Genomic DNA, 20,747 nt, shown 5'->3' on the forward strand with positions numbered 1-20,747 from the left:
TATTAAAAAAACAAAACAGACCAGAGGCATTATTTTCAGCAATAAAGAAAATAGGAAGGCTGTAAGAAAACACCCTTGGTCAGTCTTTAGAAACCGAAGAGCAAGTTGGAAATCTTGGGGTGCTCATAGACTCACACCTGTTTTACAAGAGTAACATAATTTCTTTGGGAGGAAAGGGCGATTAAAGTATGGTGTTGGTTGGCTTTGTTAAAGTAAAAAATTCGGAAACAGTAATATTGTAATGCAACAAGTTATTTTACAATGCCAATCACTGATAATATGTAATAGAGTATATTCTGGAAATACTTTGCCCAAATCTGTTCATGAAACATCATATCATAGAATAATTGATACTTGGTTGCTTTTCACACTCTTTGAACTGGATATGAAGTATCATGGTTTTATCTATTCTCCTTCGGAAGTCTTTAATCAGTGTCCATTGCAGGCGGGAACTAATCCTAGTTTTGCTACTCACGAGGCCGGCTCGCGCCCTTTCTCAGGCCATCTTTCCTGAGGCCACATCTGGAGTGACATCATTAAGTAAGCAGTGCTGCAGACAGGTCGTCATTTTCAGCCATCACATGACCGCTGCATTTGATACCTGGGTCTTCAGTGGGGACTAATCCGACTTAATTCACCTCTTAATACCGCCAAAATCACATCGCAATTGCAGAAATTAGCACATGTATTTTTTGTAATAAATAATAATTAATCCAATCCCGAATACATATTAATGCAATGGGCTACCAGTTAGATACACACTTCTGAAAAAAAACAGTGTGGCTCAAAATGTTGTGAACACGCCCTCGTGTGGTCTTTGGGGACCACTTGGTGCCCGCGGGTACCAACTTGGTGACCAGCACACTTATGGGCAATTTAGAGTTCTTAAAGAATCTTACATTTATTTGTGGGAAAGTGACCATGCTAGTTTGGGTTTTCTCCAAATACTCTTTCTTACATGAAAGATGCCTGGATTCAAATTCAGAATCCCATATGTGTGAGGCAGACGTCCAAACCACTACCCTCAACGTGCACCATCATATTAGGTCAAATTTCGTCTTTTTTTTTTTAGTTGCAGTTGCACTGCTTATGGTTTAAAAGTCAACAAGTCACCCCCCCCCCTCAAAAAAAAAAGTCCCTCTGAAAACCTTCTTGACTTACGAGCGGTCCCTTTTTTCAGTCACCTCCACCTAGACGTGAAAACTGCTCACAGTCTTCTACAAAACCGTAAAATGCATTAAAAAAAATTCTTTATTGTTATGATTTGAATAAACAACGACGAGTAGTTTTTTTTTGTGATTCAATGAACGGGTTAATCTGAAGTCATCCGCCAAGCACAAAAATGAGAAAATGAAAATTCCTCCGCTGCGGCGACACATCGAGAGGGAAAACTTTCGCCCAATGTTATTTCTAAAGCACCCTCGAACCAACAGGCAATTGTATTTAATAGAATTAATTATTTTTGTAAATATTTAGTTGGCATAAGTAGAAAACGAACGTCAGTGGATCCAAAAGAATCCTCATTGTGGGTAAGAAATAGATCCACTTTGACTTGAAGAGCGGATGGATACCCACTTTGGCGTCTTGACTCGTTGACAAGTAATGGAGAGGTAGTGAGGTGCGACGCGGCGCCGGAGCATAGTCAAGTCAAAACAGGGACTTTTAAAAGCTATCCACGACTAAATACGCGTGTTCGCCGCTTGTCAAGAAAATAGCATAATGCTTTAATTGACCTTCGTCGATTTATCTTTTTAATCTGCTAATTACGCACGCGTCATTTCCCAGCCTAAACCGGACTTTTTTTTTTGGTTGAGAAGTCACCGTCCGGGGAGGCAAGCAAGCAGGCAGGCAGCTCAACTTTTGGGCTCGCGCGACCTTATGTGGATTTTACAACAAAAAACATGGAGAGGATACCCGGTTTCTCCTCGGGAACGTCGCTAGTCTTCGTCCTGGCTTTCGTTCACCTCTCCCTGGGTAAGTGTCGTTTCATACGACGGAGTTAAAGTTTCGAGTTGTCAACATTTTTACCTCCACCTTTGCGCTTTTATAGCGCGTAGCATCCTTTTTTTCTTCCCTCCAAACTAACCAGGTGATTAAGTCCCCTTTTCACGAATTTTAAATATTAAACACATAAACTTCTAAAAGTTGAACAGACTTTTTTGTCTGAAAATACAATAGGCGAAATTTAAGATACTCAGGATGTTATGGAAAAATCTTAGATTTTACTAACCTTTTGTAAGGTCAATAAATGCTACACGTCATTTTCGCAATTAAATTTTAGGCTAAATGGTTTTAAACTAGATTTCTTTAATCCAGTGTCTCTAAATCTTTACATCAAGTACCACCTCCCTAATAAATGACTTAAATATTAATAAAAATAATTTAATATTGTTAGTCACTCTAACACCAGTATTATGAAAATTAAAAATGTCTTTAAAAAACTTTTAAATCTAAACGTAATGCACGCACAAGTTATTAAAAAATATCCACAAATGTTTAAAACCAGACATTTCTAAAGGATTAAAAGCAAATTAATTCTACTTCAAAGTTAAGTACAACCCAACAAAATAAATTGAAGCCACTGTAACATTACACAGTTTGACGATTTTGCTACCACTTTCGCATAATTTTTCAACTAATTTTTAATCAACTCGCACAATAACTAGAAAAACAAATACTGTCATGCTTGGTGAAAATTATGTTTGTTTTTTTATGTCTATGTAGATTCTCATTCAGTCTTTCAGGTCATAGTAATACACAAGTTTGAAGGCAATTTCTTTGAAAACACTCACATCGCAATGTGCACAACTTTGCAGCTGGCTGATAATTCAGTAATTCCTTCAAGTACCGCTAGAAGGAGCAGGAGTACTTTTAGTGGGACTGGTACCACACTTTGAGAATCATTGGATCCGGATGCTTTTATTGGTGAATAAACCTGAGAACAACTATCGGACTAATGACTGTTTAAGGCTTAATAGTGTCATTGTTATTTAATACAAATACTGTTCGATCCCTTTTATTATTTAGCTATCTGACATTTTACTTTTACGTTTTATGTTTAAAAAAAAAAGATTCTGTACTTTTACTCCAGTCTTTTTCTGGGCTTGATTAATTTTTCAAGCCATTCCTACAGTGCAAAATGGGACATTATAATTGACAACTAGTAAGTCAAGTAGTGCATGCCATTTTATCTCGTTGACTTCAAGACACCTAACCAACAAACAGTTCGGTACAATTGACGCAATTCACAACGATTAAATAATTATTATGCCAATCCCTTGTTTGCAAGAATGAATGTAGAAACAATGGCGGTAGTGTTTCACATAGCAGCCTTTGTTTGTTACTGGCGTAACTTCAACTCTTTTACTTAAAAGAAAAGAATACACTTATAAATTTACTTGGGTACAGTAAAAACATTCCCAATACATATTTTGATAACTTGCCATAATAGAAATAGTGACAGAAAATTGTTTAATAACAGAGTGCCAGAGAAAAGCAAATGTATTTTGTTCCCATAGTTTTGCTAATTACTGCAAAATTAGCGAATGATTATTACAGCATTATTACAGCATTCACATATTAAATATTGTTACCTGATTCATTTTCTTTGAATTTGGCATAACTTGCACACACTTATGACAATTGTAACATAGCGGTATCCAGAAACATTGGTTGCAACAACCTACAAGCCTTGTGAACTAAATACTATATATTTTAGTACCGAGGCGGATCACTAGCGAACTAGCATGGCTAACATCAGATCGGTTATTACGCAAAACGGAGGAGAGCAGAAACCAAGCAATTCATTTTCTGTGAAGTCCATACTTTCTTTGTTGAGTTACATTTTGATTCGTTTTAGGAAGAACATATTTTCATTTGACTTCTTACTGAATGTACCTACTGAGCATGTTCGATGGAAAAAGTTATTTTCAAAAACATTAAAAAAAAAAAAACAATTTTAGAGCTGCAATTGCATTACCGGGAGGAGGAGTTAAATGTACTGTTTTGAAAAGTGAAAAGTTGTCCGCTTCCCAAAAAATCTCCTGTCCTATCTAATACGAACGCTCCTATATTTCTACGGGAACTCAATGGATGTTAGTTGTACACTAACTCTAGCTACTTCCTAACTTGATTATATTTTGACTTTTGTCACGCATCATTAGTACTAATACGACAGCAACGCGCTCGGACAAAAAGCTCCGTAATGAGAGGCAAGCAATTTTTATTTAGCTCCAATTTGATACATGCGACGCTACTATGAATGCTCAATGACTGGAAATCACACAAAAGGAGAAAAGACAATGTAAAAGTGCTGCAGGCAGTGCAAGGAGTAGCGATGGAATGTTGTTGGTGTTTGACATTCCACCACCTCCCCAGCCCCCTTTCTCGCGCTTTTTCTCACACACACACACACACACACGCACGCACACCCCCGCATACATACATTACAGCTAAGACTTAACCATAATGTAAAAAGATGGTTCCTATTGATCACATCCGTATTTCTTATTGTCCTGTGATGAAAATGCCCAACAAGTGAAATATCCTTCTTTAAAACTCTGTGTAATCAGGTTTTATCTCATGCAGTGGTTTCCAAACTGGGGGTCCGGGCCCCCTTAATAGAGGTGCCAAAGATCACAGGGGAGGGGCAAAGGCTTTGTCGGCTCCGCTGCTGTTAAATCTTTACGAGTTCACATTAAATGAACCCATTATAAAACACTTATTGGACAGTTTACGGCCGTAGGTTCTGGTAGGGTTGCTTTATTATCAGAAGGCATTTGCTAACACAAATGTGAAATGTCTGCATGTTGCTCTCACAAATGTCTTATGTCAACAAGCGCCTCATGGCATGGCGTGGTATGTTTTGTTATGTTTTTTTACTGTGACAAAAACAACAATAAAAGCCTGTCAGGTGTTTGCTTTCTATGAGCGTCGTGTGGGAAGTAGAAGGTTGGCATTTGGAATTGTCTCTAAATGCAACTTAATTATGGCGATGAGATGTGGAATGTATTCGCTGGTGAGCTCCGGTATATCGTCGGGGATACATTCCAGATTCACCTGCAGTATGTGTAATCTAGAGAGACCATTCCATGAACTTCCTCCACAAACACATTCGTACTTAGTAATGATTCTCCAAATAAGAGACTGAGTGTGCTTGCTTCAAGCTGTTTTTCACTCCAATTAAAATTTAGTGTAAAGCTGATGCATAAAAAACATTGTTTATTGAAGTGACAAAAGGTTTAACTCAAACCTGAAGAATTTTGGGATAATCAACGAGAGTCTTATTGCTTTTTTGATGTTGTTTGATGTAAAACGCCATAGACAGGCTAACAGAAATGACCATAGATGTTACAAAAAAATATAAAAATATATACCTTCAAACGAATGCAACTTTGAAATACACGGAGCAGCAATAACAGTCCAATAAATCTCTTTTTTGAGTTGATGCAAAGAGACGCACCTCCCTTAATAATTTTTTATTCTTTTTTATTTTTGTGGTGGGGGGGGAAACATGCTGCAAAACTCAGGCCGGTAAATGCTCAGAATTCGAGCATTTGTTTGGGTTTTTCGGTTTTTAAATATGCATCGGAAAATGCATCACAGCTTCTGTTCTGACCTACATTTGGTAGTCTTGGCTTGTCTGCCTATCGACACATAGCCTTAGGACAGTTTTGTGAGAAAGATGTTCAGGACCAACACACATGACACATGCACACAAATCAAAACTATGGATGCCTTGGTCACATTTTTTTGCACCTGAGTCTGAATAAAAATGTTACTTAATTTTTGAGTGTCTGCTGATAAAAAGTCCCGGTCCAATATTGTACCTCTGCAATGCAGTATCCCAAGATGACACATTTTTATATGGCTGTGAATCAGCAGGGGCAACGGTGGGCGACTGGTTAGCATCTTCGCCTCACAGTAGAGAGGTACAGGGATCAATTCCAGCTCCGGCCTTCCTGTGTGGAGTTTGCGTTTTTGCGTGCGTGGGTTTTCTCCAGGTACTCCGGTTTCCTAAAACATTCCAAACCATGCTAGGTTAACTGGACGCTCTAAATTGTCCCTCGCTCTGACTGTGAGCGCAAGTGGTTGTTTGTCATTGTGCCCTGCGATTGGCTGGCAACCAGTTCATGGTGTTCTCCGCCTACTGCCCGAAGACAGCTGGGATGGGCTCCAACACGCCCGAGACCCTTGTGAGGAGAAGCAGCTCAGGATGGATGCATGTAAATCAGCTGTGGTTCAGATTAAGTGAAGAACCAAACTTTATTCTTTAAAAATTAAAAAAATCTTTTTTTAACGATGCTGACCAGCTGAACATCCCGTCATCTTGTCCATCGGATTGGGACAACCCTGATGAAAACAGAAAAACTAATTTTTTTTGGTCCAATCTGATTGACTGGAATTTTGCTCTCGTTTCCTTTTCCCTTGTCGGGATATCTACTTAAAAATGTGTTCCTTTCCTGGTTTAAAATAAAAAATCAAAGTGAACCGATTTGCATCAAAACAGTCCACATCCGATTGTTACTGTTGCCTATCGGTAAGTTGTGTAAACAGAAAGAATGTTATGTCGTTAAACATTACTATAACACATGAGTGGCAAACTTCGCGTTTGTTTCTACTTTCACTAATGAGCAGCACGGTCAACGAGGCAGCAGTACTCGAGCAAACAAGAGCGCAATTTAAGCTAATTATCTTTCTTTACGTGGTGATGCTAAACTACTCAACCAAAATATGTGTTCGTAACTCAAAGGGTGTATTTTAAAGTACCGTAAAAACAACACTTAAATATAGTGAAGTGGCGGGGAAAAAAAGACGGAATTAAAGTGTACTTGTACTGTATTGCTTCCAAAATTAAAACAATAAATAATCTCTGTCCATGTTTCCAACAAACATTAATAAATGATTAGAGTGTATTGTACTTCACATTAAAATAGAACTGAACTGTATTGAACAAACTGTACTATGATGGATCAAAAATTACAAGCCGCCGTGGCATTATGAAAGGTTTGGACATTTAATTTTGTGTTGTGGCTGACTTGACGTTGTTCCAGACTGTGTTTGGTGTGTTGTTTATTGCCACCACAAACTATTACTACCAAAGAAAACAGCCCAACGTTGTCCTGAAACAATGTTCAATTGCTCATTAAAGGCGCCTAAAAAGGAATTAATTACGTTGACACTGTTTTGTACGGCAACTGTTGGCAGTGTTTCGTTGCTAGCCGCGCTAGCCGGGCAGGTAGCGCTTTGTCTTAAAGAGCAAAATTTATGGGGTGAAATTGATCTAAATTTGCACACAAATGTTTCTAGAGAGGAAAACAGTGTGCCGCTATGCACAGTTTAAATTTGAGTCTAAATAAATTGAAACCAGTTGACCGTTTACTTTAAAGTAGAATTGTGGGGTTTTTTTTGTCTCTGTAAAAAAAAAAATGTTTTTAATCCAAATACCTGATGATTTGAGTAGGATATTCAAATACCAAAATATTTGAAAGCTGCAGCCCTCGTTGACTTAAAACGGAACAAATGGCGCTTGTGTGAAAGCCTTCTCAAATGTGCCTTAGAAGCAGACAGAAGACTTATTGCGCCACGCGTGCGTCTGTCTGGTGTGAAATGCGGTTTATTTGTGCAGTGCCTCAGCCCCGCCCTCTGAAGACAAAGCAATATGTTGAGCCACTCACAACACCGCATTATTTATTGACCCCCTCTTCTGCCCACTGCCCTTTGGCTTTCTTGTTGATGTGGCATGACGTGGTCTAACTTTGTCATGCTCTTGCCATTACTTGTTTACAATCTCCAGTGTTACATTTTAGTGTTGCGCAATCAGATAGTTTGGCTCATAATCTATGCTTTACGGCAGACGTCAAACTTTTGGGTTTCTCAGAGCCCTTGCAGTGGAGAATTTTTATTTTTTTTCCCAAGGACCTACCTCAAAAAGCTAATAATCAAAAAGTTGCGTCTTTTTGTGAGAAATGTCAGAATATTAAGATAACAAATGTATATTTTTCAAGGAAACACTTGTGAGGTTATGAGTAGGCGTGTTCCGATCAGGGTTTTATGCTGCAGATTCCGACATCGATTATCCACGGGTGAGATCGGAAATTTGATTCCGATATCGATCACTGCTCACTGAGGATTATTCTACTTATCAATTCTTCTGTCAATTGTTTTTTATTTTTTTTTAATTTTATTAATTTATTTGATTGAGCTTAATCGTGCTCTCATTAGTCCGTTAAAACATTTTCAAAAATGTTTGTGGCTCATCTCTGTACTTCTTTGCCAAATCCAAAGTGGCTTTTTTTTTCTGTTGCATCCCTCTTTTATCACCATTTTTTAAGCAAGATTTTTAAGGACGCAGGTCTCCCATTGGCCCTCATACAGACTCCCAATGTATGGCTCTCGGACCCCCGAGGGGCCGATAACCCCAGCTTCATATTTGGGACTCTGCTCCAGATGGTTCGAACTTATAAAGGTCCAGAGTTTTATATGCATCACAGACTTGGTTTAAAGTCTTAGTAATTTTTATTTAATTTTTTTTTTATTTGCTTTGCTGCACCAGTGCCAGTTTGACCAGTTTGCTCTCAGCGCCTTTAATGGGTGCCAGACAAAATGTGGAACGAGGAAAGGTGTGAGCGCTGCAGAGTAGTGCCACTGCAGGAGGCGATGTCTGTGGCTGTGAAGGTTGAGGGAATTACACAAAGCGTTGTGTCTGCCCTGTTCAACGGGTTAGAAAATTAAGAGGGAATTACCGCGGGCTGCATTCCTCAGCTAAATAGGCCCGTCAGCCTGGAGACAGCCGGCCCGGGGTGCACGGAGTAAGCAGTCGTCAGCGCAAGTCATGCTGCAAAGTTGTTTAAAATCAAAATTGATGGAAAAGTCAGACTTTGTGACATGTTTAAAAATGGTTTAATAAAAAGTCACTGTTCGAGAGCAGTAATTGAAAAAAGGTTACACGGAATCGAGTTCTTTATATCCTCTTCTGTAAAATAAGCTTCAAAACAGACAAAAACTTTGGACCTGAGCGAGCGGAGGGAAAGTCCCTCATACACTTTCGTCTGTTTTCACAATCGCTGTCTGTCGATTTTTCTTTTGTTTTAGTTCTTTCTTTTTTTTTTTTTTATCTCTTCCCCACCCACACACGCACACGCTGGCTAATTTTCCACTCAACAGGCTCTACCAACTCCTCTGCGTAATTACAAATGCAAGTGGCTCATCAACCGCCTAATTAGTGGGCCACGCCAATAACCTACAATATAATTCTCAATGTGTTTTTTAAACATCAAATAGAACTCTGCAGACTTGTTCTTTATACAGGCATAACATGATGAAATAGATTGCAAACGAAAAAAAAAAACAGTTTGTGTGTCATGATTTCATGCCTCAGTGCCCCTTCTTGACATTTATTGACAACCCACTTTTGTCACCTAGAGGAAATATAATACGTAACAAGCGAAGAAGACGTTGACATTTGAGTGATTCTAAGCTGCAATATTTGGTGCATGAACAGAAATGTCATTAATCCGTTGCAGTCAAAAATATATTTTTTAACAAGAATCAGAAATATTGCAATCTAGAGTCCTTTGCCTCATAAAAATGTAATTGAACATTTTTTGCCACTTTTCTACTACAGTTCAATCAATTTTTCCCTGCTACTTTTGCTTTGCGTAACAGAGACACATACATGCAGACGGTCATAATTCCCTGTTAAGCTGCAGTAATAGTAGTCGTTCTTGGCAGAACATAAAGCACGTCACACCACCGTTTGTGTTCGAATATGAGTTGCTTAAAGGGTTATATATTTTACATTGTGCATTCAGCCAGCTGGCTTTCTTAAAGTTCTGTGGTTTGGTTAAATAAATGGCGTGTATTTCTCTTTGTTTTATGTTTAACCTTCATCTGGGAAGGCAATAAACAGCTCGGCCTCTTAAACAATTGTTCTCTGGTGAAGTTTTGTAAGTCGAGTCACCTGTGAGTCAATGTAGCGCTGGATTTTAATGTCATGCTGCTGTATAAGGACAAAGAAATATTCTCACATCGTGTCACGCTTCGGTTTGGAGTCACCGCTCGCAATCTGAACGTGATGTTGGAGAAGCAAATATTTCGAGTGTGCTGTTTGTGTGGGCCAGCAGAGCTTCCCTCAGGGTACCGGTGTTTAGTTTGAGCCTCGTCTCCCTCCTTCCATGCTGAGCTAAGGGTATTTTATTGCACGTTTCCACGGCAACAGCTTGGAGCGCAGGATCTGAGGGGCTTGTGCAGCGATTCCAGGAAATGACTTGACTTCCTCACTTAGCGTGAACAACTTCCTGTCCTCGGCTGCGTGGATTTGTGCCAGGGCTCGGGGACGGCGGTTTGTGTTTAGTCTTTGCGTGTTGTTTTCGTAATTACTTCCCCCTCACTGTCTCGCAGGTCAATCACTCTCTCTTGTTTTGTATTACGCCCCTCTGTCAAGCTCACTCTTGGATCTCTGTGGGGATCCGCAAAGCAGCGGCGAGCGCGAAGAGTGTGGGGTCAGCCTCAGAACATCTGATATGCTTGTGTAAATATGTGGATTTATGCTGATTTGTGCAGAAAATAATTACCAGGGCCCCAACCGTATGGATTCTTTTTTTTTTTTTTTTTTTGTGATTCAAAAAAATTCCAATTGGTTGATTAAGTAAAATAAATAAATAAATAATAAAACTACTTTTTTTTTGCTTAACAGTTACAGCAATATAGATTTTATTTACAGGCATATGATTTGAATGTTTTCGAATAATTTTTGCAATGCTTTGTTTTTTTTGTTGTTTTTTTTTTTGTTGTTTTTTTATAATTTGTTGAGATGAAATGAGAACACTCGCATGGACTCCAGCCGACAGGCCACACCTCTTAAAGGCACACATCCAACACAAATTCTAGCTTTTTTTTTTTTGACAGTTTCGGCGCATGTCCGTCAAATGTTCCACCGAGTGTTCTGTCCACATAAGTCAAGTCTGAAATAGTTCAGTGTTCCCAGTGGATTGTCCTGTTATAGCTGCGTGTGTGTGCATGTTAGCTTGTGTGCACGCTCGGATTATGAATTTCACGCCAGTTTATGTACAGGCATCCCCGTGTCTAATGGACTATGCTGTCAGACGAAGGTCTCGAAGGCATTAGTCACCATTTGAGAATGAACTGAGCGCACGTTTCTGATTTCCACTGCTACAAATCCTATCACGTCTACTTCTAGTCACAGAGACTCTTGAACTCTTGTCAACCTGTGATTAATTACCGGCACAGGAAGTAACACCACTGCTCAGCATACTTCCTGTATGGCTGTGACTCTACTTGTTGGCGTTTCCTTCAAATCAGCTGACCCTGCTTCAGCTTTGTCAAAAATGCTATAGCACACGTACTTTGACATTTAAGACTATTGGTCGCAAAAGTATAGGAATTGTCAAACTTATGTTTTATAGGTAAATTTCCATCACTTTGTAATCTTAAAGAGTATGTAATAGTGGTGCAATGGATCACTTAAGTCACAGTTCGGATTGGATCGTTTTTTTTTTCAGGTCAGCAAAAATACAAAACAAAAACAAATAAAACTTTTTCTTCGTTTATTTAAAAAAAATGTTTGTAAAAAAAAAAAAAAATCAACTCCTAATACCTAAGATGGCTGTTTAATATTTAAGAACGCAATTTAACACAATATAAGGCTGGATACATTCCTATTTTATACTTGCTAACTTGGTACACCGTATAAAATAACAAGGTATCCTGCCAGACATTTTGAGCTGAATGTTTTCTTCAAATTATTGAATGAGCAAAAGTGTTTTATCTAAATGAAAGAAGCCAAGTTTTTTTTTTTTAAATGGAAAAGACGTTGACGTGCAATCGGCACATTCCCGTCCTTTAAACATGGAAAGTTCATTACAAAGTAATCTAGGTCCACAATATAGAAAAATAAGTTAAAAAAAACAAAAACATAGTAAACCAAAGAACAGCTGTTGAACTACTAGCCGGGCACTTGTTGATATTGCTGACAGCTAGCTGCTAGCCACTAACGCCAGACACTTCTGCTGTGTCAGACAATGACGGCGTAATTAACTTGCAGTTTGTTAGCATCCTAAATTAGCTACCATTTTTGTGTTCTTCAAGAAGTAAAGCAATTGACGTCGACAATATTTGGACTAATTTGTATCATCGAAAACAGTCTGAAAAAAACGGTACGATCGTCCGTATGTTGTCAGGGAAATCGAACTCGATGAAAAGTGCATCCACGTTGGACAATTGCCCATCCCCTCGCTGTTTCAGCTGCCGAATGTCACTATTTTGCGGCATCCTGGGTATCCACGAGCGACAGCTGACTAGCTAACGTGACCGAAAGAGGCGAAAGTTTGCTTTGCATCCGGTGTCAACATAGCACGAGTCGCTAATCATCACCCCCATGGCAGCCAACATTCAAAAATGACGAAGGAAGTGGCGCTATTAGGCTAACGAATTATGATTGACCACAGTTGCACTCAATTTGGCATGCCTCGCGGTGACTTTTTTCACTTGGCATCCATGTTGCATTGATTAACAAAGACTGAAACACTTCGTGTCTTTCTGCCAGCTTGTGCCACTTGGGTGTCTGCAAAGACCACTTGAGCTGTGGTCCGGTGCAAACACAATGGCTGGTGTGTGTGTTTCATTGGCAGGGAGATAGTCGGGCTTTTGTTTTCGTTCCTCAAGGCTCATGTCTGTCTGCGAGCCCATCCGGGCGCCCTGTGACCATTCGCTAATCTGAGGCCAACCTTTCCGCGTTAAATCGCAACTGCTTCATCTGGCACCAGGAGAAGGAAGAGCAATGTGTGGCCTGCCTGTTCCGTGATGCCATTAAGTGGAAATTGATCAAAGTGCTTTCCTGTCGCCCTCGTTTTTAAGTCTCAAAATGCAAATAAAGTGGAAGTTTTTGAACAAAGTTACACATTTATGTTTGTCGGTCTATTCACGTTTTATGTGCGCTTTAAACTAGTGGATGTTCATTAAACGTATTTATACGGTTAGATTGAATATTTGGGGGTTTTCAACATGCAACGCTTAATTCTCTTAATTTTCTCATCACTTTGACAAACAGCTTAAAGCAAGCATGTTTTTTCTCGTATTTTGAGAACTGCGTCCTTTTCATTTTCTCCAAATGATGCTATAAGATAGTCTCGCATTTCTTGTCAGCAATGTTTTATAAATTAGTTTTTTAATCATCCCGTTTACAGTGTTTTGGTTTGGTTGCCAAGTTTACGTGTGTGCAAAGGTTTTGAGTTGCATTTGTTCCTCTCGAGTCGAATGTTTACCAAAAAAAAAAAAACAATAAACCAATTTCTCCAAATGATTTTGCGATGGGCCAAGGAAACAGAAATCGCATATTGACAAACCAGGCCTTTTTTTTTTACTACAGATTTGTGGCTATTGCAAGAGTGTGCATTTTTCATCTTTTTGCCTCATTTCTTTGAAAAATTTAGTAATCTGGAGAAATTCACGACTTATCTCTAACTTGTCTCTTGCAGCTCTTCAGTGTGTGGATGACAAAGCACCGTGTGTTAACAACGCTACTTGTGAGACCTTTAGCAATGGCACCGGATACTGCAGGTAAGACCGAGTTCGCTGTGACTATAAAGGTGAAAACTATCAATGTTGGATGTGAAAGAAAGTAGACAAACAAGGCTTTTCAATCACTGCTCCACGCCATGAGGTTTCGCTCAGACAGAGTGGCGAATAATGGACTGCTCTGTGTGAGAAAGTGCACCGCTACTGGGAACAATACCAATACACACATTTCCTCTTCCAACATTTTATTTAGTACCTAGAATGTTATTTTTAATTTGTCCGACAACAGAGTTAATAGATTTTGGCATTGCCACTATTTTATTTTCCGCTATTGTTTTCCCCAGGTGAAAGACATACTTAGAACAAATGTAATCACTCAAGTTTATTGAGAACTTCATTTTCAACAGTAGAACCACGGAATTGTTTTTTTAATACCAAATGTAAAACCAGTTCGTTAAGGCGAAGTGGTTCAATGTACAGCAGGCGTGGGCAAACTACGGCCCGGGGGCCACATGCAGCCCGTTAAACGTTTTAATCCGGCCCGCCAAAATTGAAAAAAAATGAAATGAATAAACCTTGTTCATGTTTTATTTTCTAAATACTCTGGTGTGTCAAACGCAGATATTTGTAATGTTTTTGTTCATTTTCATTTAAAATTAAATGGTTTTTTTTTCTCCGATGAGGTGAGTTTACCAAAACACTCCATCCATCTGCCCCTCTGTCAAATTTTAGAACCCATTGTGGCCCACCAATCAAGAAGCTTGTCCACTACTGATGTACAATATAGTATGTATTCGGGATTGTTGTGGTTGGGATTTAGTTCAACTTCCCATGTTGCTCTTCTTTGAGTGAGAATCAACTATCTTTCGACAAAGCATATTTGTGTGTTTTTGTATCTACAATTCACCATTCGGTGCTTGACTGAGTGGTCCTGTTGAGTTTAGACTAGGTTCAAACCAAAGTCGATTCGATACACAAGGCTCCGATACGATTAGATTTTTGATTCGCGATTCCCTTCGATTGATTTTAGATTCAATTCAAATTTACATTGGTATGGAAGGCATTCTCAGAAGGACCAGTGCTGCAATGAGTGACTTGACTTCACAGCTTCCGCCATTTTGTTTTGATCTGCTACTTTCACGTAGTGACAAGATCTTGTGTTATGTGTGAAGTCACGTAAATTTATGGGGGAAAAGATGTTATTAAAAGTATCCATATATGGTTATATGAATCAGTATCGTGCTATGAAAAGGAAAATCAATTAAAATCGAAATGTCGTTTTTTTTTTGTTTGTTTTAGACCCAGCCCTAGTTTAGACAGTATGCGCTCTGCTTTGTTACACATTTTCTTACCTTCTAATTAGAAACCACATAAATGCAATTAACAGTGTCGGCCGTTAAAACATAGTTCATCAGGTGCAGTGTGAATCACCGTGTGTTTTGTTTCCCACACCTTTGGGAATGCTCGTCGTCACTCTTGTAAAAAAGGGGAGACGGAGCAAGCCACATATCTTATTCACTGTTTGACATTCTTTCTGTGGTCTTGAAGGTCAGATAGTGAGTCTCATTCTTCTGTGTGTGTGTGCGTGTGTCTGGTGGCTTGAGAGATGCGCGTCCCTCATAGGCTTGATTTCTAATTTGTCTTTAATCTCAATGACGAATTAGCCCGTCTGTAATCAGTCACCTTGATCACGGTTTGATTATCAACTGACTGCCAATAAATCTTGCCACAAAGCGAGAGCATGTCACATTCCTGGCTGGTGGTCATGGTGAATATTAAACAGCATTGATTTATTCAGACCAATCCAGGCCCCTCTCTCACACTCTCTCTGTCCGAAACAGATACAGTACATCAGGGATGGCTTAACTGTGTTTTGCACGCTGTATCTGTCTTGATTACTTAAGCCAAAGTAACGGCAAAATATCAGGTGACATGTTTAAGGTCATCCTGAACGTCAAGCGTCTAATTGAGGATTAACTGGAATCAGAAGGTTTTCATCTGACGCCACAAGAGGAGTTGAAATCGTCCGGTTTCCTCTGCTTCCACTTACTCTTGTGAACATTGACTCCTTGTTTTATTCAATGATGATCAAAATGATAAAAAAGGAGCCGCACAGAAAGGACTCTTTCAGTTTTAGAGTCAACTGACCAAGTGACTGCCTACTGTTTAACTGATTAACTCATCAATCGACTTTTTTTTTTCCATCTTCCTGCACATAGACCTGGACTAAATATACACAGCTCTACGCACACTTGCCCGTTTCTGTCCAGTCTTCCCCGTTCTGCTGCTCAAAGGTCTCATTGTTAACCAAATGTAATTTTCTATTTGCTCGTCTCTTCGGCGAATTAAGGCGGTCGCTTGTAAGTAAACAGTCACTCCAGCCTTTTGGCCGAGGCAAGCATGATTATGTCGCATGGATTGCTTTTGGGATCTGACTGGACAAGCATTCTATTAAACGGAGACAACTTTAGGTGTAGCGAACCCCCACTCCATCGATGTTGATTAATCAAAACCGCAATTTAGCCCCTCTACCTTTTCTAATACGTGGCAGGCAAGTGACCGCTGTCCTCTTGCACACGTTGAGCCCCATTCGTACACAAACAAACTGTTGTGACCTTTCTCTGCCACCGTAAATGAGTATTGGTGAATGCTTTGTATGTGTTGCTGCTCTATTTTTGTTAAAAAAGTTGTATTGTATTGACTCCATGCTAATTTCCGTTCGCCTTTTTATGGTGTGTAGCATTATACGCTAGCTTTAAGCTTCTGGGGTTTTGGGCAAAATGTCATGGTTAGGTTGAACATTTTGTTCTCAAGGCGAGTAAGATGACGTCCATGATGGGAAGTCTGTCAACATCCCCGAACCTGTCCATCAGAGCAATTCATCTTGCCGGTATTGTTCTTCTCAGCACAAGGCTGATAACGAAACAGGAGTTATGAACATACAAAGATTGATTCTTTTGCATTTGATGGCTTTTAGATTAACCTCCTGAGGCATTCAAGAAACCTGGAAAAACAGAGCAATGCTACTCTTATGCATGTATCTGTTTTATATCATCTAAATCTTTAGTTTGAACTACTTGCTATGATCGGAAAGCTTACAGATCACATTTCGGACAGCAAGAATGTTATCATAAAGTAAAAGTGAATAGGAAAGCTTGCCGAACTACCTTTTAGGGCAGGGTTTAGAAAAGCTGCCCAACCAGTGTCACTGCAAGGCATCGGTCTGGGTGTGAAGGAAATGGTATGTGTCATGTATAGGATCCGTAGAAGTCCCAAAATCTCTTGGTATGCTGCTCATGTCTTGCATCATTCCTGAAATGACACATACTGTAGATACATTTTTCACGACGTGGCATGTGCTTCCGTTGGTTCATCTCAAAGTACCTTTTCTTAAACATTTCAAGATCGTTTGCTACTTTACTGTTGAGTTGGATGAATTCCAAGTTCTTAGTCATAAAGTCTCCAGAGGGAGTGTAGCGCCATTGTTTGCTTCATTCTTTGCTTAATTGTTAGCGTAATTCTTTGCATTAGCATTCAGTCTTCTTCAGCAAACTGTCACCTCCAGAATTGAAGTGGAATAATAATGACTCAACCGTACAGTTCGAGCACTCAAATCTTTGGCGTTTAGGCTTTCACACAGGAGATGTTTTTTTTGAAGCAACTAGAGATTTTTGAGGGAGGACTGGCTGACTCCAAAAGTAGAGTGCGCTTCAGTGATCCAGCTTGGATTACTGTTTCAGCTTTGCCAGGTGCCTGGGATGAAAATCCTGGACTTAACCACCATGCAGATTCAGAGATCCACTTCAAAATCACTGTTCAACCTAAAACTCAAATTTGAGGACAGCTGGCTACACAATCTAAAGTCTTTATTAAGGTTAAGCCAGATCAGGGTTTTAATTCCGAAACATAAGGCATACATTGTGCCTCTTACAACTATGTAACTCCATCTCTGCTTCCGTGCCATGCTGTGATGAAGATGAAGCACATTGTGGGAGTATTTTGTGCTCTGGTGGCAATGTTATGTTAATCTCAAAACGCGCAATGGAAAATTTGCTGTTGAGCTACCAAACATAATTTTTGCCCAAAATAAGATTTCTTCTAATATGGTGAGGTGATGATTGAAACAGATGAACTTTACCTCCTACACAGTGCAAACCTCAGACCGCCCCGCTCGGTCGCTCTCTCACAGTCAGATTCCAGTAAAAAAAAAAAAGAGAGAAGAACTGTGTTGTGTAGACCTGCTGCCTGTTTGATCTGACGGGCAGAAATTGCCTGTGGGGCAGACAGAGGAAGAGAAAGGGCCAAAAGAAAAGAGGATGTCTCTTTTCAGGTAATCTGAGAAGGACTACCCCAGAGCACAAATTCTTACTGATGAGAGAGCAACAAGTGAAGGGAATGGGGGGGGGTCAAGGCAAGCACTGTTGGACGGGCTATAATTTGCCTCTTGCTACGTCGCTTTCATCAGACTGTCACTCATTCATCCATGGTCGAGTCACTTCATTGGACGTTGAGATGCCTCAGGATACAACTCAACTCGCCTCATTATCCTTGCACTTGTTTTCTTGTAGCCTTTGGCCTTGTCATCATTTTCAGAGATTTACTCTTTTGGCAATGCACGTGTCACTCATCCAACACATACTCACACGATGCATGCTTTCGTCATTATTGGAATTTCTGCCGACCCTCAGTGGATAATAAATAGCAGAGAAGTAGATTTGCTCACAAGATATTCTCAGAACATCGGATTGATTAAGAATTTGTACAAAATTCCGTTTACTGATTTTTGATTGTATTCGTAATAACCCGTTTACATGCGTGAATATCCAGATTTAAATGCCGCCTCACGGACAATGTTCTGACGCAAATAGATGTCATTTCTGTTTGTTACTTTCTTGTTATTTTCTGGACCTATAGCCCTATAGTCCGAAAATTACGGTATATGGCCAAACATTCAGGTTGGAAAAGGTGGAACAGGGTATATATGAGTATATTCTGGGTTTTGCATGCATTTGGATGTCCTTTAAAAAACCAAATACTGCCAGTAGTCCAGTTTTAAAATAGTTATTGACTGCATGTAGTCATTGGTGGTCTCACATCGCATGCTGACATCTTGTGTGACGTACGGCAGATTAAATCAGACTGGACAGATCAAGTAAAAACCGTCGTGTCAAAGCTTGTAAATCTCTGGCAGACCTGCGTCTCCCCCCCAGCTCACTCGATGTGGTCAAAAGTGGAGCCACAATGATAAGAGCTTCTTTGTGTAGGATGTGGCTCACTCTCTGGTGAGTCAAGGCTTCCTTGGAACGGAGGGCAAATTCAAACTCGTGCAGCCCTTTTGGTTAAAAATAACTTAATGGTTTGCTTGCTTGTCTGTCGTGTCTGACCTCACCCAAAACACAATATTTCATAAATAGCTTTTTTTTTTTTTTTACTTTTTCTGGAGCCTGGACTATAACACTCGCACCCGCTCACTAAAACAAACTAACAAACAAGTCATGAAATGCTAATCAGTCATTTCATACCAGGCTGCTATAAGACTAGTAAGAAGACTTACAAAACAGTGGGGAATGTTGCAACCAGCCCACAGTGACAGATGATGACAAGGGGGGCCCAAGAGTAACTCGGTGTAGGTTTGAAGTTGCTTATGGTCAAGTATAAAACATATTAGGAGTAATCCGGTCTTCCAAAGGTTTGCACACAATTTCTTTTAAGCAGCAAGCGCTCATTTCAAACTGACATCTGTTGAAGTGGCACTCCAACGGAGAATGTTTTCACATGCCAAAACAGTGCCGTACAATAAATCAAGAACCTCAAAGAAGCATTCTCTTTCATGTCAGCACCACGGCTAATGTGAGTAACGCTGGTTTACGTCATGTGTTGGACAGAAATTTGTAAGTAAGACAATGACTGTTCGTAAGGTTTGAAGGTCTATAGTTAGGCCTCATTACAACCACAAAGACAAGATAATGACTAAACACCACGCAGAGGTCCTATGTTGTCTACCACAGTTTCTTAGATGAGTCTTTTTGAAGCATGTCATTAAAAAAAAAGGAAAAGAAATATCTTGAGATTTTACCACATAAGCCCACTGTGGACTCCACCCTATTTTGACTTCTTATTCTCGCCACTCTGATGTTTCGTTTTTTTTTTTTTTTAAGAAAGCTGCTCATCTCCCTGCTTTTTCTGAAGGCCTCTTTTCATTCTAATTCTGGTTAGTTTTGATTTTCTGTGACGTCTTTTTTTTTTTTGGGCTCATGCATAAAATAGCCCAGCTCCTTAGTAAGGCCTTGCTTGCCCATTCAAGTGAAAATAAATATGCTTTGCAAATTTGCCACACCAAAGAAAAGAAAACAATGTTCAACTATATAAAAGAGGATTGAAGATCTTGCGGGAAAAAAAAAGCCTTTCTCTCCGCTCTTAACTCATTCATTGCCATTGACGGGTAGAGGAGCCAAAAAGTACATAAATTTTACCTGGACTGGCAGCGATTGAGCTCACTCTGTGTCAAACCACGGCCCACGGAAAATTCGACTGGCATCATTTGCTTGCCACCAGCTATCTTCTGGGGTTCCGTTTGGCTCGCACGTGGGCGGCAAGCTTTTCTGAATTTAAAAGACAAAACCAAACTGTTACATAAATTGTGGCACCCAGGGAAGATGTATTTCCCATGTGGAGGCATACAGTAAATATCTGAAGGTAAAAATGGGCATACAGTAATGATAATACCTACATTAAGTACCTCGCAGTTGCGCCAGACAACCATTGATACGAACAAAGACGCTCAGGTGTGTTTTGGGGCATGGGGGCGGTTTGTTCTTTTTTGCCCCCGGCACCAAAGCAGACATTTTGTCTGCATGGCGGCATTCGATAAAGCCAGTAATGTATTATGCACTTGACTTTTGTCGCCTAAACATGCACACACATGGCCGTTGTACATTGAACCGACTTTAGTCAAGGCAGAGCCACATTCATAGTTTGAAATGTGAGCCGATTTATACACACTCTTGCACTCACACACTGCTTTCCTGTGATTGCCGCAGGGGGAAAGCATGATGGAGTTATTAGGCTTCTTTGAGACTAGATTAGGGGTTGGAAGGTCTGCAGTTGAAGCTTGAACTCTGGTGAACTGCTGGAGGGGGCCGAATTGGCACAAATGAAAGTGGATGGGGACACAAGGGGAATGTGCAAAAGGAGCCTGGTATATGGATTAG

The 20,747-nt window shown here is 39.9% G+C and overlaps 1 protein-coding gene across 1 annotated transcript in view; it reads left to right on the plus strand.

Annotated features, from left to right (window-relative positions):
* Window positions 1-1,609: 1,609 nt before the first annotated feature.
* Window positions 1,610-20,747, plus strand: part of notch2 (notch receptor 2) — a 46,465-nt gene continuing 27,327 nt past the window's right edge. The window contains exons 1-2 of the mRNA XM_088313068.1: window positions 1,610-1,974; window positions 13,497-13,578. Coding sequence (XP_088169194.1) covers window positions 1,902-1,974; window positions 13,497-13,578 — 155 coding nt within the window. The 5' untranslated portion in view covers window positions 1,610-1,901. The remainder of the gene's footprint in view (window positions 1,975-13,496; window positions 13,579-20,747) is intronic.

The sequence above is a fragment of the Idiotropiscis lumnitzeri genome, chromosome 13 (genome assembly GCF_059441095.1).
Source record: "Idiotropiscis lumnitzeri isolate Australia: NSW breed Sydney's pygmy pipehorse chromosome 13, RoL_Ilum_1.0, whole genome shotgun sequence".
NCBI lineage: Eukaryota > Metazoa > Chordata > Actinopteri > Syngnathiformes > Syngnathidae > Idiotropiscis > Idiotropiscis lumnitzeri.